The sequence below is a fragment of the Phaenicophaeus curvirostris genome, chromosome 3 (genome assembly GCF_032191515.1).
Source record: "Phaenicophaeus curvirostris isolate KB17595 chromosome 3, BPBGC_Pcur_1.0, whole genome shotgun sequence".
Classification (NCBI taxonomy): Eukaryota; Metazoa; Chordata; class Aves; order Cuculiformes; family Cuculidae; genus Phaenicophaeus; species Phaenicophaeus curvirostris.
In genome coordinates this window covers 72,595,467-72,620,270 of record NC_091394.1, presented here as the reverse complement: position 1 = coordinate 72,620,270, position 24,804 = coordinate 72,595,467, and the positions used below count along the sequence as shown (strand labels likewise).

At 36.3% G+C, this 24,804-nt stretch overlaps 1 protein-coding gene across 1 annotated transcript; it reads left to right on the top strand.

The window, feature by feature from the left end:
• The first annotated feature begins 285 nt into the window (after positions 1-285).
• NBN (nibrin) lies at positions 286-23,915 on the top strand. The gene is made up of 16 exons (XM_069854329.1): positions 286-389; positions 2,740-2,873; positions 3,995-4,140; positions 5,461-5,620; positions 6,002-6,105; positions 10,360-10,477; positions 10,763-10,953; positions 12,060-12,160; positions 13,722-13,863; positions 14,320-14,571; positions 14,848-15,316; positions 16,262-16,333; positions 18,403-18,558; positions 19,560-19,673; positions 20,569-20,618; positions 23,726-23,915. The coding sequence occupies exons 1-16, from the start codon at positions 359-361 to the stop codon at positions 23,754-23,756; spliced, it is 2,271 nt and encodes a 756-aa protein (XP_069710430.1). The 5' UTR covers positions 286-358; the 3' UTR covers positions 23,757-23,915.
• The last annotated feature ends 889 nt before the right edge of the window (positions 23,916-24,804 follow it).

Sequence of the window (24,804 nt, the reverse complement as noted above, 5' to 3'; positions counted from 1 at the left end):
GTAAGTTTCTTCGTTTCACACCAATCACCTCCATGTCCTCTATGTGCTTTAGCATAGCTTCTAGGAGGATCTGTCCCATCGATCTTCCCAGGCACGTAATATTCAAATACATAATAGGTCGGCACGTTATAACAAATCATTTCTTCCTTCATTAACGACCTCGCTTAATAATTGACTTGGCATTGACTATTGACCCTGCCTTCCCACAGCGTCCATTTTAACAGCCCTCCCTTCCTGCGCCGGTGGGGCGGGGTAGAGCCGCCTCTTCCCTTCGCCGCCCCGCCCCGCGGCCCCGAGCCGGGGGTTGCCGGTTCCCCTTCGTTTCTCCCCTCCCCGGCGCTGCTCCGTCTCGCCCGGGATGTGGAAGCTGGTCCCCGCCGCAGGAACAGGTGAGGGAGCGCCGGGGCCCGCCGGCCCGGGTGGGACCGCGGCCTCGGAGGGGCGGCGGGGCCTCGTTTCCCCTTTAGCTCTGCGGACCGCAGCTTCTGTTGAATTTCATGGAGTTATAGAATGGTTTGGGTTGGAAAGGACCTTAAAGATCGTCCAGTTCCAACCCCCCCGCCCTGGGCAGAGACACCTCCCCCTAGACCAGGCTGCCCAAGGCCCCATCCAGCCTGGCCCTGAACACCTCCAGGGGTGGGGCAGCCGCAGCCTCCGTGGGCAGCCTGGGCCAGTGCCTCATCAGCCTCGTAGTGGAGAAATTCCTCTTTATGTCTAGTCTAAATCTGCCCCTCTCCAGTTTATACCCATTGCCCCATGTCCTATCACTGCAAGTCTTTGTATTTAATAGGGTTTTCCGCTCTGTGAGCCCCAGTGGGATGCCTTCGGGTGCTTCTGGGAAGCACATCTTTGGGCACTGCTTTAATATACCTGAGTTCAGCTCTGAGGCAGAAGTTATCCTCAGGAGTTTCTGCTTCCAGAAGAGGCATCTGAATGTTACATTGATGTTTCCAGGACTAAGTGCTGAACTTAAGACATCCCTTTTCTTGCATGCAGGGTTTTTAAACAGAATTGTTCCTATACCTTCTGTCAGTTTCCTGATCCATAGAGGCTTTGATACACTTAGAATTTTGGTAGTAGGTATCATGTAATGTCCATATATCTTCTTTAATTAAACATTTTCTGTATCCTGAGCAGTCCTATCACAGCGACATCTGTTCTTTATTTCCTAATTCATTGGGAGTGAGTTTTGGCTGTTTGGTTTATTTCACAGTGGCAACTACCTAATCCTACTGAAATGAATCGAGTTATCTCTTAGTGCTTGGAAAGCTCTTGAGCAAGAACCAAAACATTAGAAGTTATCTGCCCAGGGCTGATAATGGGGTTTTAAGCTGTAATTATTTGTTCATTTTCATCCAGAAGTTATTCTGGTTCTGTTGAACCAAGTAGCACGCACCTTTTGGATGTAATCAAGCTGTTCATGGAAAATGTAGATGACGTACCACGAATGAGCTAAAGCATAGGTCAGAGATCGAACTTATAAGCATCAGTTTGATTTATATTGCAGATCTTCCCATGTTTATTATGAGGACTTCTTCCTATATAGCTCTAAATACATTATATAAATAAATTATGTAAATAAATTATGTATTCTCAAAAAAGCTATGTACCCTTTAAACCTGTTTTCCATTAAATAATATATTTATTGAATTAAATATATTTATTGAAAATCATAGACAATCTATTTTCCATTCTTAGAATACATTCGCTTTAAATAGGAGCAAACCCACTTCTGTCTGTAATTTCAAAGCAGCTTCATTATGACTTTTTGGACAAGCTGTCTTACGCTGTAATTTTTTTCTTCTGTGTGTGACATGGAATCTCCAAAAAGTAATACAAGAGAAAAATTAAGAAGCAAATATTAGTAAACTGGTGTGTGCCAAGGTGGCCAAGAACGCTGACACCATCCTGGCTTGTATCAGAAATGGAGTAGGAGTAGGAAAGTGATTGTCCCCGTGTATTTCACGCTGGTGAGGCCATATTATGAATACTGTGTTCAGTTTTGGGCCCCTCAGTACAAGAAGGATATTGAGTTGCTGGAACATGGCCAGAGAAGGGCAACAAAGCTGGCAAAGGGCTTGGAGCGCAAGTCTTATGAGGAGTAGCTGAGGGAACTGGGGCTGTTCGATCTGGAGGAAAGGAGGCTGAGGGGAGACCTTATTACTCTTTACAAATTCCTGAAAGGAGGTTATAGTGAGATGGGTGTTGGTCTTTTCTCCCAAGTAAGAAGTGATAGGATGAGAGCAAATGACCTGAAGTTGCACTGGGGGAGGTTCAGATTGGATATTAGGAAAAATTTCTTTACTGAAAGAGTGGTGAAGCACTGGAACAGGCTGCCCTGTGGCAGACTGGTGATTTCCATTCCTGAAGGCGTTAAAAAAACATGTGTAGATGTGGCACTTTGGGACATGGTTCAGTAGGCATGGTGTTGTTGGGCTGATGGTGGACTTGATGATTTTAGAGTTTTTTTCCAATCTTAACGATTCTATTCTGTAAAAATATGTTGTCCTTGGAAATCACCTGCTGCTGCTCTTGTAACTGATTTGTTTATCATAAAATGTGCTCTTTTATAAGGGACAAAGCATGGGAGAAGGGAAGAAAGGTATTTTGTCAGCCTACTAAATGATGAATGACAAAGTTGAGTTTTAGATATACAACCTTCTGAATGTTTCCTAAGTGCATTGAATGTTTTGGAGTTTTTTATAAATTGGTATTTTTCTGTCTCTTGTTTACTTCCAGGAGAGCCATATCGACTTTTAAGTGGTACAGAATATGTTGTTGGACGCAAAAACTGTGCAATTTTAATTCAGGACGATCAGTCTATCAGTCGAAGTCATGCAGTTCTGACAGTAAGTCGTCCTGAAACATCCCCTGTAAGTAGACAGCATTTTATGGCACTTTCAATACGCTATGTATATAATTCAGTCTGCCATGACCATACTCTCATTTGGCTCCCACTGGTGTTTTATGATTGGAGTACAATCATTGATCACCTGACTTTTCTTAGTCTTGACTTACTACTTTTTATTCTCAGGATTGCTTTCCTGTGTTGAGAAATTTGGTGGCATAATTCTACTGGTGCAAACTCCCTTTTATCCCAGAGTGAAGGTTCAGTAGGAATTTGTATACACTGTCCTGTATTGCAGTAATCATAACGGAAAAATGCAATTAAATTTCATTACGTAGACAAGTTTTAGGTCTTGGTTGTGGAAAGTGCTTCGGTTGTCTTACTGCAGGCCTAGTTCATGTTTCAGTCCACATCATTAATTCTATATTTGCTTAGGGGACTGAAAGTGAAAATGTCCCAAGGAGAATTAGAAAGCAGCAATTTACTGTCACTTATGTATTGCAGTGTGTATGCACGTTTTGAAGCAAATCAGCAGGGATTTTGCTTATGTAACCATGTATAGAATTTGAAATGAGATACATACATAACATTTATTTGTCCTTTTAACACTGCAAATAGTGTACAACTATATAGCAAAATTTCATAAAAGCAGGCTCACAATGTTCTTGTTGGCTTGTAAGCCATGTGGTAAATGTGACAGTGTATAACCCCATGCCCTGCAGCTTGTGGAAGGCAAACTATGCTTGTGGAAGGAAGTGAGGGAAAGTGACTTGGGCACCTGTGCAAGGGCTAAATAGTAGGTAAAAACATCAAATAATAAATCTCAGAGCTTTGCTAAACTGCACTAGCAGAGGCTTTAGACCAGGGAATGATTGCCTTGCACAACCTCCAAAAAGACTGAGTGTAAGAAGCACAAACTTTCAGAAGCGAAGAGTATGTATATTTTCTCTCACTCTTTCACAGTGAAAACCAGGAGATGAATAATTACACATAGACAGCCTCATTGTCTAAAGTCTTTATTTAGGATGGTATTTTGTGGGCTCTTTCTTACTTAACTAGTGCTTTGATCCATATTGGTAGTAACCTGTTTCTGATAAATTGTCTCATCCTGATTAACATAAATAATCCATTATAATTTATTTTCAGAGTCAGACTCTCTCAACCCCTATATTAACAGTAAAAGATACATCTAAGTATGGTACTTTCGTTAATGGATCAAAACTCAATGGCACTTCAGTGCCTTTGCAGTCTGGTGACAGAATCAACTTTGGAGTATTTGAGAGCAAGTTTAGGTAAGTGTTTTCATTATACAATATCAAGTAGAATATTGCCGTTTCTAAAAAGTATTTTAGCACATCGTACAACTTCATGAGCTATACAGCAATGATGAGTTTTTAGAAAGCAAAAGAGAGGAGTGATACTTTGCCTTTGTTCCACACCTGCTTCTGCAATAGTTTTCCGTTACGTAGTTTTATAATGTAAATTATTTTGACACTGATAGCTTAAAATTGTTCATAGTAAAGTGCTGTCATTATAGAAGGTGTCGTATCACGTGCAGTGAGTGTTTTCAGGCTATCTTAGGCAAAGAAAAAAATCCTAAACCATGAATTGTTCTAAAGAAAGGAAGAACATTTAGGGTAAGGAGAGAGCTTGTGTCAGAAAAAAGAACTGAGATGGCTGGAGTATGCTGTATATGGCACTAGCCCTTGAATGCTTGTTGCTGTGAAGTCTGTCTGCGTTCCATTTAGTGAGCCCAACTTGATAATTTTTCAAATTTATTATGCTAGCCAGTGCTTTCTGTTTGGATATATGAAGAATTCCTTGAAGTAAAGTGACAGATAAATAGAAAAAATTATAGTGACCATTAAAATCAACATTAAAGCAACCAGAAGTTACTTTTGTTCCTGTTTTCAGGAACAAATTTGACTCAATTTGTCACTGCTGGTATTATTTGGTAGAAAGAAACCCTGCATTCTCCTCTGCTTATTACAATACTTTTTTTTTTTTCACATTTTGATAAACATACCTGAGATGTGGTACAGGACTCATGCCATAATACCAGATACCTCATGACTGTTGTAGCGGAAAGATTATTTAACTTTCTTTCTGCATTGTAGACTAAACCAAATAAAATTATAGAATTTGCTTTGTTGTAATTCCATATGGAAGATCGACAAATATAAATAGACTTGTGGTCAAGGCTAATGGCAGTGTTAGGAAAAAGTTACTTGAACTTGCATTCTGTGACACTTAGACTTTTTAAAATACTGATCTGTTTGTGCACTGTTCTGTCAAGTGTACTTTTGCTTCTGGAAGCACACCCACAATTTCTTCTGATATTCTTTGACCTTATGGTATTCTTGAAGCAAAAGTCCTTGGAAGTATTTCAGGTGACAAGTCAAAATATTGTTAATTTTTCTGAATAAAAATCTTGACTTTCTTCAGGAAATATTAAAATACAGTCTTTGATATAGGTACGAATGTGTGTCCTTTTTCTTTTTTCCTTCCTTCAGATTTTCCTAAGCCACAAACACAATTGTTAAGCCAGCTCTGTTCATCGTAATTATTGACTAAAATAACTAAAACAATTCTCTTCTACTTGTTCTTTGTAGAGTAGAGTATGAACCGTTGGTTGTCTGCTCCTCATGTTTAGACGTAGCACAAAAGACGGCTTTAAGTCAAGCCATACAGCAGCTTGGAGGCCTTGTGGTGAATGAATGGACAAAAGAGTGTACTCACCTTGTAATGGTATCAGTGAAAGTTACTGTTAAGGTATATTGAGCTTTTTCATCTTGATGGTGTTGCCTTGCATTTTTCCCACAAATGCGAACTAAGCACTAGAGCTGCTCAAGATTTTCCTCTCCAAAGCTATGTAGTCAACTCTTCCTTTTCTAAGTTTAGAAGTAGATGTATGTGGATGGGAGGTTGGAGGGAAAGAAAATGAAAAAAGCTAATTTTGAAGACCATTACTGATTTTCATTGATTGCCTTGTACATTTTCATAACTTTGGTCAAGACAGCAGTTAAAAGCTAGGCTACTAGAAGGAAAACTATCCTGGTTTTCACTGGCAAAATTCCATATTGTTCTATGTGTTTGACCATGTTTTAGCTGAACTTTTTCCATGCAGTGAATATGTATTTTCTGTCTCTTCAGACTATTTGTGCTTTGATTTGTGGTCGACCAATTATTAAGCCAGAGTTTTTTGTTGAATTAGTCAAAGCTGTTCAGTCCAGGCAGCAGTTGCCAAGTCATGAAAGGTAAGTGTCGTCTTTTCAGTGTCACAGAATTAAATTTATGTGAGTTAGATTATCAAATAACTAAACATGTATCTGATCATATTTGACAGAATATGTGATTTACAGTAACTTTATTTGTGGAGGAATGCTTAATATGGCACACATCTTAATATTCAGGCGATTTTCTTGTTTTCATCCCTAGAGTTATAAAACTAACTCTTGGAATTTTGTATATGCTTAGAGGTATTACTAACTCGAAATAGGAAATTGTTTTGTTGATGTGTTTGAAGCAGCATTTAAACTCTTTTGGAAGTTGTTACATTGAAATAAAAAAATATTTTTATAAGAGTAATTATGTCTCGCTTATTTCATTAGGTAGACATTTTCCCAGTATGCGATTAGTTACTGAGTTTGCTGTAAACCTCAGTCAAAACTGAGTTAGCCTGACTGTTGAATTCCTTGAAACAGCAGGGATTTTATTATCTGTTAAAAGATGAAGTGAGACTAATGTGCATTGGTCTTCACTATATAAGAATAAAGTGCTCGTTGTTTTTGTGGTTAAATTAACTTGAAAAGGGAATTTGTGCTTTGGAATAAATGAATACTGAAGAACAGCCCTGTGGTTATTTTCTATATGTAGAAAAGTATAAAATAATTTCATTATTGTATGCGAGAATTTAATCTGAGCCTACATTGCTACTATTTTTATCTTGAAAAAAGAAAGAGTTATGTTTTGTTTGATTTTTCGTTTTTTTTTTTTTCTTTGTTATTTCTGTATGAACACATGGCTTATGCAGGTGAGAAATTTCCATCATGTATTTTTAAAAAGTAAACTGCATGGGTATTTTTTTTTTTATTGCTTGTGTTCTCTGAATGCTTTGGAAGGTACTGTAAAATGAAATACATAATGTATGGAAATTGTAAGAGTACTTGGCATTTGAAAAGTAACATTTTAAACTTCAAATGTCAGTTAACAGGGGAAAAAAAATTGTCAAATTACTTCAAATTCATTCAAGACATTATGATTTTTCTGGATATATTGTTTTAAGCAGGTGGATGCTCAACATCAGACGTGGTTTGGGGAAAATAAATGGAGAAGAAGTAGTCAGTGTTGCTTTTACATATGGATAAATAAACAAACATTCATATGTACATATGTGTTAGGACATAGCAATTTAGTTTATTTTCTTTAGTAGGTCTGATGATAACCCTTGATAGAATTGTTTGAAGAACAGGGGTAGGGGAAAAGGGCAGCTAAACAAACCCCAACGGTGCACGCGTGGTAATGGAAGCAAAGCTGCAGAGGATTCACAGTAAGCTGCCCATGCTACGTGGTATAACATATTTAATAGAATGTGACCATACCTTGTTGAGGATAAAACAGATTCCAATCTGGAGCAATTGGTAGCAAATACTCTTTAGTTTCTAGATGCTGTTCTGCGTTTGCAGGGTTTTTTTTAATACATCAAATGAGTCATCTGTATATGTTTTAAAGTTGATGTGGTCTTCAGCTTCAGAGGAAAGGGGTAATCTTCATGTATTCTAACTTTTCCTTCCACGTATACGTCTACATGATTTTATAAGAACATGAAAAAACTAAACAGACTAGAGTCCTCTCTGAAATATTGGACATAAGGTTTTCTGGCAGGCTTTTTTTTTGGTAGAGGTAGTAGAAGTTACCAAAAGCTAGCAATTGTGTTTGCAGTCTGAGATTTGCTTAGTCTAATGTAATCTAGCTGTAAGACTGACATTAATTGCCCTTTAAGTAACAAGCAAACAATGGTTTGGGCTCTTGAATTCGCAATGTATGTTGTCCATCCCTTTAAAATCAAAGTGACGGTATAATTGAGGTGCTAAGTGTTCCCTAAAATAGAACCAGATGGATATGAATCCCTTAAACATTTTTGCTATCTACTAAGACCCTCAGAGGAATTGAGCTGACTGATTGTTACTGACAGTAGCAGTATATCCATTTTGTAGCTTTCAAAGAGGCAGTTCTGCATCAAGCTAAATGAGACAGCTGGTGTAATACAGAGATCTATATTTAAAATAATTGCAGTATTTTAAATAGGTGATATTTTTAAGATGTAGCTTGCGGGAAGATATTGAAATTTTACTGAGAAACTTTTAGCATTCAATTTCCAAAACTACTTTTAGCTTTCACAGGGAATCTCTACATTGTGCATTGTAGGTAGAGCTGAACTGAGCTGGTACATCTGCAGGAAACTAAACAGTTTCGGGAAATACTAGTTTGGGTATGAAATTAAAGAGGTATATTGATGTCATAACACAGGGTCACACTGTTAATTAATTATTGATTACTGCTGTACATCTGATAAAGAGAAAATCTTAAGGAAATAATATCTTAAAAAAAATAAAGCTTCTTTTTGATTATATGAAGACTTCATCAAATTTCAAACCTGCAGTTCACGTAATGAATGTAGCTTCATATTTGAGGCTTTTTATGGTAAAGTTTATGGTGCAAGTTCTCTGATACTCTCAGATAACCCGTGCATGGAAGGAAAATAACTGAAGATTTTACTAACAGCTGTATAAGTGCAGTGCTATGTGAAATAGTGTGTTTTGTTACAGTAGTCAAACGTAAATACTGCAGGGCTTTGAAAAAGCGGGACAATAACTGAGCATTTACAGAAACTCATGAAGAATCAAAATCTGTTAATTGAAAGATTCAATACTGTGGAGGGTCTTTTCTGAATAATAGTGTTACTGTTCAAAGCTTATAGGGAGAGAGTGTAAGGAGCGCTTCAAAATCATAAGACCAACAAAACTGTTGCCTTTGAGCTTACATCAGATTTGGATAAGATTTTCGAAGGAAAATCAAAGGGTTCTTTGAGGAGCAAATGTTCAATTGGAGGTTCCTGCTGAAATATTAAAAAAAAAATCAACAGAGATCTGAAAAGTATTTCTAGAGAAACTGTAGCCCAGTTCAGAAGTAATGGAAACTACTGTTTCACCCTTTTTACTCGTCCTTTGCTTTAAAAAGCAAATAACTTTGTCCCCTGTATTTATCTTAGCTTAATAACCATCTCTGTGGGGCTCAGTATTGGAAGTCATCTGTCTTGGTAACTAAAATCTCATTTGCCATATTTCTTACAATTACTAGAATTTATCCTAGATATTTCAACTTCAATGGAAAAATATTTTTCCTAAACAGACTTGAACAGGTTGCTGAAACCTATCAGGGACTTGGTTTAATGGCAGATAGGAGTGGTTGGACTAGATGAACCAAGAGGTCTTTTCCAACCTGGCGATTCTAAGATTCCATCAAATACTTATTTCCAAAACCTGATCGTTTATGCTGGTTATTTTCCATTGTGTACATAAAGCTTCAGGAACTGATTGTGAAGAATGCAAAAGAACAAAGATAATTTAAAATTAACTGTAACTTTATAGTACATTTTAGCCTATCATAATTGGATTACATGTTTGGATGCAGTAGAAAGTGTACCTGCTTATTTTTTGTGTTCAGCTGTAAAATATGTGAATATTTGCAGTGTCTGAAGAGTGTTTATATGTTTACAGATAGTGAAATTACCTATGTAATAAATGCATTTTCAGCAACTTAAATATTTCATCATTTAATGGAGTATGTTTCTTGCTTATAAGCTGCTAATCTTTGCATAAATGAGGAAAAAATGGATTTAAATACATATCCGTGTGTATGTAGACATACTGTACCAAAAATTAGAGGTTCAGGATAGAGTTTAATTTCTGCATAATCTGTTCCCCAGCTGAAATGCTGATCACCTTTCTTCTACTGGATAAATCAATTCATAATCTGCTGGGTGAATCAGTTCAGTTCTTTAGCCCAACAGCAAGAGAAGTGTCCTTATTTGCTGTCATCTAGTGTGGTGATGCCCAATTTCTTGATAGAGTAGAAGAGAAAGAGGAATAAGCAAGATCGCTAATTTTGTGTGGAGTTTTACTGTTATCTACAGTACGGTGCAGAATGCAACTGCAATGTCCTTTGTCAGTGTTATTGGTGGAGAATATAGATGCTTAAAGCAGATAGATTGAATACATTACTAAAAGTGTTGTCCTCTTAGTTATTGAAGTAGAAAGTCTTGATGTTAGTTTAGATGTTGAGAAATTGGAGGGTCTATTTCCTCTTCACAAGCTCTTGAAAAATATTTATATGATTTTAAGAGCAAAACAGGTTTTTAACTTCAGGCCTTTCCTATGAAACAGAAAGGACTGTGAGTCAGTACTGATAAGTAAATCTGAATTTTCCAACTTTAATATTCTCTTTTGCAGCTTTTATCCTCCCATTGATGAGCCTTCCATTGGCGCTGAAAAGTTGGATTTATCTGAGCACCATGAAAGGAAAAAAATATTCAGTGGAAAAACTTTTGTTTTTCTAACAGCCAAGCAGGTAATTAGGCTTTACATTGCAAAAATGTTGCAGGGGTGGTTAAGTGCAGATTCTTTTCTCTGTAAATTGACACTCATTCTGGGTTCATCAGGAAAGAAGGATTTCTGTGTATTTATCTTTTTACAGTATGATGGCCTAAGCAACATGAAATGCAGAGAGAGAAACGAACACATTACTTCTGCATTAGTGCATCAGTGATGAGCATTATGCTGATAGTTCATTATGCTGATACTTCTAAACAGACTGTATTTTAAGATTTATTTTTTTTCCCCATTCTCTTTTTAGCACAAGAAACTGGGTCCAGCAGTTATTCTTGGAGGAGGGGAAGCAAAACTGATGATGGAGGGAAAAAAAGAAATATCTTCATTGGTTTCTCCTGACGTTTGTGTTATTGATGTGGGGTTGGCAAACTCTCAGATGTCAGCATCTGACTCCATGAGAAACTGGACTGATTCCATTCTGAGTGTCTTGCAAAGGTGCAGCATTGTTCTTTTGTACAGCAGTATGGTAACTTCAGAATTTCTACAGAGAATTAGTTATAGTTTTTACATACATATTGAAGCAGTACAATGCTTATGAAGAGATTATTTTCTTCATTGCTTTAAGTATTTAGCACAGTAACTAAAATTTCTTGAAGCAAGAAAGGAAGAACTTAGCAGTTCTGTGAGGGTTTAGTGAGTGTTTTTTTTTTTAGACAGATCAGATTCTACAAAAAGTCATAATGAAGCTGCTTTGAAATTACAGACAGAAGTGGGTTTGCCCCTATTTAAAGTGAATGTATTCTAAGAATGGAAAATAGATTGTCTATGATTTTCAATAAATATATTGAATTCAATAAATATATTATTTAATGGAAAACTGGTGAGATGGCACCTTGAGGTCATGTGGTTCATTGCCATCTAATAATCTGTATACAATGTGTCTGAAGAGAAGATTCTGTTGAATAAAATAATTCTTTGTTTTGATGATGGAGTGGTTTTTGTTTGAGAGGACTGACTGCATATTTTTATAAATGTTAGAGTTTTCATGTTGGTATTTTATTGAAACAAAAGAAAACAACCCTTAACCTAACAGGTAAACCTAGTTCCTCTGATTTTTCCTGCTAAACAGAGAAAACTGTACTCAAGTTCTTTTCATGGCTGTAGTACAGAAGCTGTGTATGTGTGGCTAACTGACTGGTAAGAAATGCTCAAATCTCTCAAATCAATTTTCCATTCACATACATTTTTGAATTGGAGGTAGAGCACAGTTGGTTAAATGCCCAGAAATGAGTTAGGGAAAATTCCTGGGACTAGGCAGTGGCTACGGCAGCAGGAAACGTGGAAGTTCACATGTATGGGACATGTGGGTATGAACATGTTTACACGTGTTTATTATATTACATTTATAATTTATATTATAAATATTACATTTATATTACTGTGTTGTGAAAAAATGTAGTGTAGAATGATGGTTTTTGAAGGAAGGATTGGAGCACTTTGTACTTTGCCATGTAGGTGCCCATTTGCGTATTTGTCTTTGAATCTGTATTGAGAAACGTTTTTTAATTTTTATTGTCTTTATTTTATCTGTATATTAACAGCAAAGATCTCAGGGCTATTTCCGAGGCAGAAATTGGATTGGCAGTTCTCTTCATGTCTACGGAAAAATACTGCAACCCTCAAAAGCAGCCTGGTAACAAAGGTAATTGGAAGAAGAGAAGTATTAAATTAACAGCATTAAGAGGGCAATGTTTCTTTTTGTACAGGGTCATAAACGGCTAATGTTCAATTCTTTTGTTTTCTTTTGTGAGACCATTCAAATAGAAAAACACTGTATGAAAAACATATACAAATATGAAGAGGTAGTTGGTTTTTAATGCTTTTGCAATAATCTGCAATGAAAATTATGACTCTTAGATGTAAATTCATAAAAGTAGCACGTCTAAAATTAACATAAAAAGCAGACTTCTAGTATATTGATCTTTAAAGGAAAGATACTTTAAAACAATTTTCTGAAGTTCACATTTTTAGTGGCACTGAATTAATATACATGTGGTAGTTTGCATTCCATGCTATTCTGTCTTTTAAGGCTGGGAAAATAAGGAGGTAAAAAGTGAATGTTAGAAATTGAGGGAACAGAATTAATTTGTAAAGTCTTCGGCTTTTTTTTTTTTTTGTGCATAAAAAGGAATTTGCTTTAGGGAAATTCACCCACTCTCCCACCCAGTTCAAAATCAAACATAATCTTGATGTAATAAGTAAAAACCATGAGGCATGATTGCCACATTTACTGAAGTAGCAGTTTGGGGGTGGACATCCTGAGGCTTGACTTGAAACTTAAGTTGTATTTGCTAATACACTAGTAATAAAAATCTTTGAGAGACAGAGTTTTTGTTTGTCTAATTCTCCTTTCATGCTTCTTCCAAAATTGTTAGTCTGCATTTTGTTTCTACAAAATTGTCAGTTATGTATATAATTTTAAGTTTCTATTCTGTTCTACAAAGTGTTGTATTGGGTAGCAAGTCCTACAGTTTTTAAAAAACAACCTGTGAATTTTTCTTTGCTTATAGGAACATTGCTTACTCAAAAATTTATTTTTAAGAGAGAAAGATAGACGTGAAGTACTGACAAGTATTGATACAACAATACCAAAAGATTTTTCAGAGTTTTGCATATGACTTATTGTCTGTTCAGTTAGTTTAGAAAACAACAGAAAATAAATTGATTGTCATGGTAAATTTAGAGGCACTGACCCTGCAGACATCTAGATAAATCAGCAATGCTGATTCTTGTTTCCAGTCTGAATGATTCCTTTGGATCATTGGAATGAGTTTTTGATAGCAAACATTGGTTCTCTATTAATAGACATAATACCAAATATAATAATCATACTAGAGATCATCATGAAGCCATAAATATGAGGAATTTCTGACAGTTTTTCATATTATATATTGCTGGATTTATAAATGACGTTTATGTCCATATTAAAATCTCATTTCCCTTTATGCTTCATTTTTATTTAAGCAAAATTCCTTCACTGAATTTAGTGGAATGTTTAACTAAAACTTTATCCTGTAATATGGTCTTTTAGAACTGTTTATTTCAGGTTTTTTTAATTAATAAATCTGCTTATTTTTCTTATTAAAATTGCACTAAGACCATTTTTCAAAAATCACACCAGGTCAATTACCGATGCAAAGACACACAAAGACACGCAGATTTGGTATTAACATTTTAATTCTTCTCTTGTGTTTATCTTGCAGCTGTTACTAAAAACACTCCTGCATCAGCTGTTGTTGGACGGGCCGTTTCTCAGAGTTTGGGTGTGGATGAAACCATAATGCCAACTGCTGCACACAACAACATGGAATATATAGCTGATACAGAAATAGAAGAGCAGACATGGTAAAGTATTCATGGAGATAATTTCTAAGATAACAGATGCAAAGAAAGAAATCTTCTGTGGCAGAGGAGCTGTATTGTTGCAATGGACAAAGATACACAGCATTTTGAAATGGCACTTACTGAATTGCCGTCACCTGTCTGCAGTGAGATAATTTCTGGTTTTGGGTGGTAGATAAAAGAAAATATCACATAGGAATATGAATTCTTTCAGATACAGATGTAGATACTACGTATCTGATTTGACTGTCTAAACAACTAAAAATTTTCAAGCCATTTCACAGTTGTAAAAATATGTTTGTCATAGCAGATTTTACTATTTGTTTATAGCACACCTACATTGTTTATAAGTGTTCAAAGTACAGGTACAGCCTTTTTTTTAAAAGTGATGTTCTCCAGTGTATTTCTGTGATAACTTCTTGTGTATTCACCTAATGTTTTTTTCTCTCTCTAATACAGTATGGAGATAGAGAATACTCCCCTGATGGAAAGCCATTTTCCCTCTTCTGTCCAGAATGTAACAACTGTAAAGAAAAGCACAAATGACAGTATAAATGCAGAAACATCAATATCTAGAGTGAACAGAACATCTGAGTTTAGTCAAAAGAGTCATCCTGTCTCACCATCTAAAATTTCAGAAGCTGGTAAACCTAGTACTTCACGTCACCAGTCTAACTCAATTATGAATTACTTCCAAGTAGCTAGAAAAAGGTATGTTGAAATGTTCTTGACTATACTTCCCTTCTTGTTATGTTGATACTGTTTCTGGAAGATTATTTTAGCTCAAGGGTTGTACATTTAATTCAAATCATACTTAAAAAAGTGATTTTTAGATCATCTTCCTAGAATGGCAAGCTTTTTGTTGAGGGTACTTAATATTCACATTTTGCAATGCAGTCACTAGGATGCTCCTGTGTTACAGATGCAGCTAGCCATGTTAAAAAATGCTTTTGTATTTCTTTGTTTTCTAATTACTTTCTGGCTAAGGGAAAGAGCTGAAGAAGAAGAAACGTCTGTACCCAAACTAGCAAAACTGGAAAGGTCATCGGCTGTTTCCAAGGGCACTGAACCCACAGTTTCATCAATATGGAACAGTGAAGCAGAACAGCATGAAAAGGAAAATAGCATCCTGGACCCAAAACCAAATTTTGCGTTAGAAGACACCAGTAAAAAGCTTTTGAGGGAATATGACAAATTTGTGAGTGGTAAAACAGACACTAAAATTGCTTCTAGTGAAAAGCATGCCCAGAAGAAGAGAAAGGAGTTAGATGATTTATCTGAAGATGCAGAGGCTCTGGAAATTGTCTTTGGAAGCAGAGATCTAGACTGGGAAGATCAAACGGCAGATCATGACCAGGAAGCTCAAGGAAATGTACGAAAAAAAAGATGTTTGGAAGCCAAAGGAAACAGGATTCAAGAAGTAAATGGAAAGCACAGAGAGGAGAATAAAATATTGGTAAGTTTTATATACTTCTCATGTGTGTAATCTTGAAATATACAACTGTGTCATAAGGATGCAAATAACATGCCTTTATGATGCAATTCAGATCACTAATGTCCTCTTTAAAAACAAACAAACCAAAACCTCACAGCTTGTGATTTTTTTTTTTTTTATTATTTCTAGTTTTGTTTTTGAGAATAAGGTAATTTTCTAAGAGAAATTAAAAAAGGAATGGATTTGAATTAACAACAGTTACTTCATAGAAAACAAACAAAAGCAGGTTTCAGAGCTCTAACAAAGTAGATTGCTAACAAGGGGAATAAGAGACAAGGAACAGGTTTAATTTCTTTTTATTTAAAAAATGTATAGGTGAAAGCCTACTCTCCAGTCAATTCTTACACAATGTGGACAACGTTTAAATGCTACAATAATAAAGTCTGTACGTGTGATTAACTGGAATTTGCAAGATACCTTGGATCCCATGAGAATTAGTAACTGTCTGAGCATCCTCAGACCAGCTTAAAGCTCTTCTCTTGATACTGCACTGGAAGACAGATCTGGTTTTAAACTAGGAGGAGGAAAGCAACCTGCAGAATACTTTTCTGTCCTAGTAAAGAAGTGTCCAGGCTGTATGCATGTGCACTTAAATCCTACTTTTTATATTTAAAAGCTTTTGCAGTGGTGTGGAACCTAGCAGGACTTTGAAGGCTGTACACACAGACAGAACTTGCTACTGGTATAAGAAAAAAGTGTAAGAAAATAATGGTGATTTTTTTTTAAGGGAAAGAAACAGTTGTTATAGTGTACTTTATATCATATAAATTTAAAAGTACAGAGCAGTTATTTTTTCTCTAAATATTTATACTGATTTGAAAATGCTTATTCCACCGTAAAGAACAGAAAATAATTTTATGTAAATAAGTTTACTGTTAATTTCAATATTATATTTTAACTAAATAGGAAGAAGAGGAGCTTGGATTAGTCCTAACTTCAGAAATGAAAAGTGAAGTCAAGCAAGAGTTGTCAGTCTTGGTAAGAAACCAGTTAATTTTGAGTTTGAACAGCAGACTTTGAAGTATGATCCACAAATATTTGATGCATTTTCTTAATGTTTCTCAGAGAAAAGGAGGTTCTGAAGATTGTACTCCTTAATATAGTCATGTGTAAATTTGAGTGGTACAGTTCAAGTTATTGACTGTGAAAAGACAAAACTGTAGCTCATCTGCATACTTTTGTCATGGCATTTGGATGGATACTTCAGATATGATTATGTTAGGTTTCTGCAGTTAAGTGTTAATGCTTGTACTAATATTTTTGTTAGGTTACTGCTTAAGGACACAAAAAGAGTGTAATCTCCTGGTCTGCTATAAGGTGATCACAACCAGAATGGAAGAGATGGACCAATGAGAAAATAGATGTAGCATACACTGATTACAGTAAATAGTGTGCTAAATGAAGGGAGGAGGGGAGAAATGCTCGGAATGGCAGTGAGACAGAGGAAAAGGAGACAAGGCTAAGTGCAATTGAAATGGAAAGTTTCTGAAGAGATAAAGGAGAGTATAGCCAGTCAACAAGGGGCAGGATAAAACTTTCTCACATGCAGTCCCAAGCACAATTACAGGCTGGGCAGAGAATGGATTGAGAGTAGCCCTGAAGAGAAGGGCTCGGGGGTGCTCATGGATGAGAAGCTCAATATGAGCTAGTGATGTGTGCTTGCAGCCCAGAACCATATCCTGGGCTGTATCAGAAGTGTAACCAGCAGGTTGAGGGAGGTAATTCTGCCTCTTTGTTCTAATGAGACTTCACCTGAAGTATTGCGTTCAGTTCTGGAGTCCTCAGAGCGCAGGAAGGACATGAATCTGTTAGAGTCCAGAAGAGGCCACGAAGATGATCAGAGGGCTGGAGCACTTCCCATATGAGGACAGGCTGAGAGAGTTGGGATTGTTCAGCCTAGAGAAGAGAAGGTTCTGGGGATACCTTATAGCAGCCTTCCAGTACTTAAGAGGCAGCCTGCAGGAAAGCTGGGGAGGGACTCTTTATCTGGGAGTGTAGTCATAGAAGGAGTGATAATGGTTTTAAGCTGATAGGGAGGATAGATTAGATATTAGGAAGGATTTTTTTTACTGTTAGTGTGGTGAGGCACTGGCACAGGTTGCATAGAGAAGTCTTGGAAGCCCTGGAGGTTCAAGACCAGATTGGATGAGGCTATGAGCAATGTAATCCAGTTGAAGGTGTCCCTGTCCACAGGAGGGGAGTTGGAACCAGGTGATCTTTAAGGTCCCTTCCAACCTAAACCATTGTATGATATGTACAGAAAAAAACCAGTCCAAGAGCAAATGCTGTGCAGGTACACCAAAGTGTAGGGTCAGCTCACGTAAAGGGGCTTCTAGTTTGTATTTTGTTGTAAAACAACTATACTGCCTTTGGGCTGGGGGTGTCCATGAAGATAGTTTAACTTTACTTGTGACCATGTCCTGCAACCAGACTTCCTTTTAATCCACATAGGTCTAGCCCTCTAGAGTGCATGCAAGCTTGCTGACATAAGAATGTTCTCATATGCAAGAAAAGGTTGCTTCATTGATCAGATCCAGCTTACAGCCCTAAAGTTAGCCTAAATGTTAAATCTGTAGGCTAGAAATGAGCTGAATATAGAAATGAGCTGAACTTTATCTTCTTTGGAGTTAGCTGGAGTTTCCACTAGAGTAGGTAAACTTGATTAAATTAGTTCAGGTAAGAGGCAAGGTGGAGGAGAGGAGAGAATTAATTCTTAGATATAAACTAAATTGAAAAAAATGTTTCTTGAAATAAAATCCTAGTGAAATGAGGTATAGTGACTTCATTGCTATTATTGCAGTTCTTAATGATCATGTCTTTTCAACAGATGTAAATGAGAGAAATAAATTTACTGAGCTCCCAGCTCTCATGAGAGTATATAAGGAGGCCAAGCAACACTGTTGCTGCTTCCCCTCACCCTTTCATAATCCTAACTTTTGCCTCAGCTGTGTTCATGGTTATTTCTTTCTCTAAAGTTTATACTGTTAGATATGTTTTATATTTGTTTATACATTTGAAGTGCTTCTTCCTTTTCCTTCCCACGTAAGAATCACAACAAACTTCAAGATGACTCCAGCAATCTTCCTAGCAGACTTCTGTTGACTGAGTTTAGATCATTAGTTGTCAGCCCTCCAAGACAAAACAGTCAGCTTATTGGAAATACCAGCTACGGAGAAAAGAAAAACTTCAAAACATTCAAAAAGGTTAGTGTGTATTTGAAATGGTCACAAGATGGCACTGTTGAAAAATACTAAACAGTATTGCCTTAAGATTGTAGAAGTATATTATGACAAAGATTTCTTTAATTGATAGTAACTACAGAAAAGAACAATTTAAATACCATATTATACTGTAAAAAATGGTTTGGTAATTGACTAAGGAAGTACCTTACACACTGTCACACTGACAAAGGATTACCTTATGCTGGTTTTAGGTACTTGTACTGTTAATTGGAATAAGTCATTAAGTGGTGCCTACTATAACTTCTGTTGTATCTCCAAAGCTAGCAGTTTGACTTGTCTGAAGACCTAATAAATAAAGCATATGCTGATGCAGGGTCTTTCACTTCAATAAATCTTGGATTTCTAAATAAAGCTAAATCTAGTGTCTTACTTTTGTAAGATGATTGCTTGTTTGAATCCGGAAGATAATTTCAAGATTTTCAGTGCTCGATGTAAAAATGCCACTTTATCTCATATGCCATGGGTTGGGTTTGGTTTTTTTTATTATTTCTAATAAGATTACTAGAAATGCATTTCAATAAAATATTATGTAGAGAATGTGAGTCACATAATGCAACTTCCAGCTTTCTGGGAGTATTCTCTCATTTTTAGATAACATTTTTAATTTCTGACATATCTTTTCACTGTTTTGTAACAGGTTCTTACGTATCCAGTAAAAATCAGTTTATAATGTTTTCAAGCTCTGTTTAATGCGTTATCAGATTTATTTTCCATACATAACTTATCAGTTTGGTTTTTTTGTTTGTTTCCTTTGGTAAAAAGAGGGAGTTAAAAGCTTTCTGTACGTGCTTTTTTCACTTCATTCTGTTTAAAATCTGACCTCTGATAACAGTTATTCAAACTAAAACTGAACAACTTTCTTCACTGATAGTTGAATAGACTTCCTGAATTTGTTAAAACAGATCTTTTGCTTGTGGTAAGCTTGGCTTGTATTGTAATTGTTAGAATTTATTGTCCAATAGGTAGCTTATCCAGGGGCAGGACAACTTCCATACATTATTGGAGGATCAGATTTGATTGCTCACCATGCTAAAAAGAATTCTGAGCTAGAAGACTGGTTAAGGCAAGAAATGGAGGTAAGGAATTTTTTCACAAATATGAGGAAACGAAAACTTGACTCATATAAGTGGTCATACCAACCATGTGGTCATTTCTGAAATACTTCAGAAATTTGGTTTTAAATAAAATGTTATCAAATTAACTGTCCCCATGTGCTTATAGGAACATACACATTAGGAAAGTTACTAGAATTCAGAGGTCAGTGGTAAGGCTCATTTTTAACTCATTTAAATTAATTTTACATGCAGTATTCATATAACTGGAAAAAATTATTTAAACAAAATCAGAATAGGACGAACTTACGTATGGTAGTCAAATTCAAATTGTTATATAGTGCAATTGATATTCTACTCTTGAACAGAAGAGAAGCCTGAGTAAAATTCTGTTGCAGTACACTGAAGAGATGTACTAAGAATAAATTCAGGTTTTTTTCCTATTAGAAAAGTCTTCATCTTTGTATGTAAAAGTTCTAAAAAATATTGTATTATATTATAGCCTTTCTCTAGCACTTTAATTTTCCAGTAGTTTCTTCAATAATACTTGTTGATGATTTTCTGTTTCTGCGGCCCAACTGAGATCCTGTTACATGAGTGGTTTTTTATCTCCTCTAATGCAAAGTGAAATTGCCTTTACACACCAATAATCGTGTTTCTAGAATTTTGCTTAAAATGCAAAAAAAACTATTTCTGACCAAAACTGATATCTTGCACAAACTAATCCATGCTCTTAGTTGGTAGCAGTAGCCAAGCTTGAGTAGTGCAATATATTATCTGATGTGAATATGCACTGATTGAAGTACCTAGAGAGAACGTATTTCTTCAGGAAGAACTGTGTTGGTGCAGGGGTACGTTGTTCTCTGGGGTTCATTGGCTTCTTCTTCACATCAGGTATTGAATAAACTTATTTTCTTAGGAACAGAACCGACATGCAAGAGAAGAATCACTTGCTGATGATCTCTTTAGGTAAGAGTTTTTTATATTTGTACTTAAAACACATGTATAGTTTTCTGGACAAATTCCAATTTTGTAAAATACTTCTTTGACTATTCTTTGAAAATTCCAATATTCCCACGTATAGAATATACTCTAAATTACTCATCAACTTCTCTCACAATTTTTTTGTCTTAAACTTTCAATTTAATTCAGACTCTCTACAACGTTTTAGTGAAAACATTCTCAAACAAAAATGTTGCTGTTTCCTGTTTCATATGCACCAGCTTGATTGTTCACAAACGCTAGAAGACATTCTGGGGTCAGGCTTTCTGCCCTAGGTTCCTAGAAGCTAATGAAGTGTTTAGATCTTACAATTAAGTCTGTCATCTGAACTCCCAAGAAAAAATGATGGAGTCTGCAACTTTTTCATTCTGGCCGCAACCCTTGTTTGCGCTGAGTCACTTGAGGGAGCTAAAGCAAGACTACCAATTCTGTGAAAAAGAGATTGGCAGGACTGCTTTCTTTTTTGCCATTATTTTTTAAGTAGTAATTCACAGAATTTAAAAGAAAAAAAAAAGTTAATCCTTCAGTGTAGCCCTTCTTTGTCCCTTATTTTTGAGACCTTAAGCTGTTTTCAGACCCATTCACAACAAAAGAGCTCCCACCTTTTTTTACTTGGTAGGAACTCCCTGAATGCTTTGCCATCACTCCAGTTTTCAGAATGTGGAGAGGAGGCATTTTTGTATCAAGCATTCTGTGCTCGTGTCATTGTAGTAGTCATTAATTGTCTTAATCAGTGCTTAAGTCACTGGATTTTGAGAGGTTTCTTTGGTAGGTTCATATTCACCTTGGCTGTTTGCCGTTGCTTCTTGCCATAATTCATTACATTTGCCTATAAAATACAGGCTGTTTCAGCAGTTTTCTTCAATAAACCTCACTTCAGTTGTCTACTGCTTTCACTAATCTCCCTTTTGAAGAAGGGAATCATCCTATTCATTTGATTTCCTGTCCAGTTACTTTCAACAGTAATCCTAATTCAATGATGCGCAACCACTTTTGATTTAAAAAAGTTCTAAGCCAAATTTGCCATTTCATACAGTTTTTGCATCTCAAATACAGCCTTTACATATGTGTCAGTTATGAAGACATTTATAAAAGCATGGTGCAGCTAGGTGTTCCAAAACGTCTTTCAAAACACAGCAGTGGGAAGTTGGATAATTTGCTTACATTCATGCTTAGAAAAGTTTTACCTGAGTTTCGATTTATTTAGTATAGTTACAGAAGTTTGCACAGTCAAAAATGTTAAAACATGTCATTTAATGTTCATCAGTTTGTAACCTATTTCTAATTCTGTCCTTAATTCTAAGTAAAACTACTTGGCATAATGCTAATGTTAACAGCTGCAATTTTCCATGAAAATTTGCATTTGAAGGAGCCAGTAGGAAAGGTCATGCAGTTCTCAAAGGTAAAGATGAGCTAGAAAGATATACTGTGCCCTGAACTGCTACTAAATGCATAACTGAGATAGAGAAGCAAGGGAATGAGTATCATACTATCTGCTAAGACTACAGATAAATGTTCAATAATAGCCCTTTGTATCCTTCACTCCCTGTTCCTAACAAGGCCTTTTGTTTATTTGTGCATTCACTCACAGTAGTGGAATCTCTGTAGTCCTTTTTCCATTTCAGGCCACAGGCACTGTACAGTTTTCTTTCTCTGTTACTGTTGTTTGATTTCTTTTTGACTGGAAAACATCATCCAGGCTTCATTTAGCATGGAAAATGGCTGGACGTGAGGTGGGGGATTATGTAAAAAGATGTTCATGACTGTCACTGCCAGCAACTCCGCAGACAGTTGCAGACAGTCACAGACAGGGTTGAAGCTCTTGGTGTCCTGATGGCAGGTTTCCATCGTGTATCATCCCCTTCTTCTGTCTGCTTATCTTTACCCCTTTTCCTCCTTCTCCCAGCCCCCCAGAACAGGGTTTGGTGTTCAGGACAAATTTAAATGTTAGAACTCATCTGTTACACAGCCATAGCAGTAAATTCAAATAAATGCTTTGAGATTTAATAGAAGAATCTCATTTTGTTTAGCAAAGATTTCATTATTTTCTTATTTTTATGTGAAGAAAAAAGCAAGCACTGTGTGACTTCTCAGCTGCCATGTGCTTGACTAACGGTAAAAAAATGTGTATTTAGGTAGAAAAACATGTGGTGAAGAAGGGTGTTTTTGTCCAAATCACTATCAAAGAAACACGATACTGCATATCAACATGTATAAGAGCCATTCAGAAAATCTTACTGCGTTACCGCCTTGTGCTGTTAATTCACAGTTAATAATAGATCATTTCTCTCAAAGGGTACACATTTTTGCCAGAAGTCTGAGTTGTACAGCAAGACCAGTCACTTCTAATACCTTTCTTGTCATGTGGTGATGTCATTTGGCTCACAAGTTGTCACAATTTCCTGTCTAAGCAAAAAGTGTCTTGATGAATGAGAACAGAATTAGTGGAAGTAAAATTGCCTGGTCCTTCAGTTGTGTCCATAAGTTATTCATGCGTGAATACAAAACACATTAGAATTTCAAAGATGTAGGATTTGGGGAGATGAAGCACAAATGGAGTGAAATAGAAGGCCAAGGGACAGCAGTATCAAGCAGAGGCAAACTGTAAGCGTATTCCAGTAAATCAGGTAACTATTTAGTATATCCAGGAAGTAGGCATAAATTACTAAAAATCAATTGGGAAGCTATGTAAAGGGGAAGGTAAAGCAAGGAACTGCTTTATGTGGGATTTGGAAACAGCAGAAGGGTTTGGTCTGAAGGGGTTGTGGCCAAACTTTGTCCATATGAATAGACAGTACACCTCCCCATTCAGATTTTGAAGTTTTTAAGTATCTAGGAAGTCAGTGAAAATTTGAAAATTTAATAAAGGTTATCTCTAGTTTATGCAGAGGTTCTTGTTTATGCATCCTTCAGTCAGATTGTAGCAACTGTAGTTACAGAGGTGCAGTCAGGGAAAGTACTGAACACTGACTAATCCCTTGTTATGAATATATAATAAAGCTATGTCCATCATACTGTTACCTTTTAATATCATGGCTTTACTCATTTGTGACAAACTTTCTTTTATGTTGCAGATATGATCCAAATGTGAAAAGGAGAAGATAAATTGTTACCTGAATGTACAGTGATTGTCTAGCAAAATCTACTTTCGGTTCCTTAAGTTTGCTGGTTACAATGTGTAATACATAACTAAGTATAACTGTTTGAACTATATGTAAGACTTGGTTTTAAGTCTTGCTTTTATTAAAGAAAAAGCAAAGTTTCTTTGACTGCTTGGTGCTTAACAGGTTGCACGTTTTCAACACCTTAACATTATTTGCTTTAGAGTAATATAATGTCTCCTATCCTGTAATTTGTTTTTATTTGTTATGAGACTCAAGTCAGAGAAGAGAAAACCAAATTTTATAGTTTCCAAGGGTCATGTGGTTATGGGAAGAGCACCTCAAAAATAAGACTTACAAATGAAAAATGGTTTGGGAGTTGGGGGAAATTTCCCTGGAAAATATAATGAAGGAAAAAAAAAATCCTTGCTATTGAAAATACTGTCCTTTATTCGTGCCTTTACTTTTTTCAACCATTTTATGAAAAATCTGCTCTTAAATGTAATTCCAACATCTGTATTGAGAAAACAGCTACCCATTTTTGAATTAGGAAAGCTCATCTTAATGATCTGGGAATTTGGAATTTGAAGGATTCCCCTGGAAGTACAGTGAGAAAAACCTTCCAGATTTTCTCCTCAGCTGTATGGAGCATATGCATGAAGACGGACAGTAGCTCTATCACGTCCTCTTTCAAGAGGCAGGATGGTAGTATCTCCTTCCTTCTGTGAGGAAGTAATTTTGTTGATGTTGTTGAAGTACTCAGTAGGAAAGTAATTTCCTCTGGCAAGAGCTCAGAACATGCAGCAAGATGATCTGAGCTATTTTAAGTCACTGTTGTGTGTCAGATTTGACAAACAGCATCCTGAGATCTATGCATATCAAGACAGCAGATACAATGAAGTCAATGTGGTTGCATGGTCTCAGAAAATATTTGGTCTTCAACGACCAGCCTTCCCTCGGGTCTGTTTTGGCATCTTCTTGATGACTTGGTCAGGGCTGTCCAGAGTGATACACAAAGTCCAAGACCAGTACCCCTGAGTTCACCGTGAGAG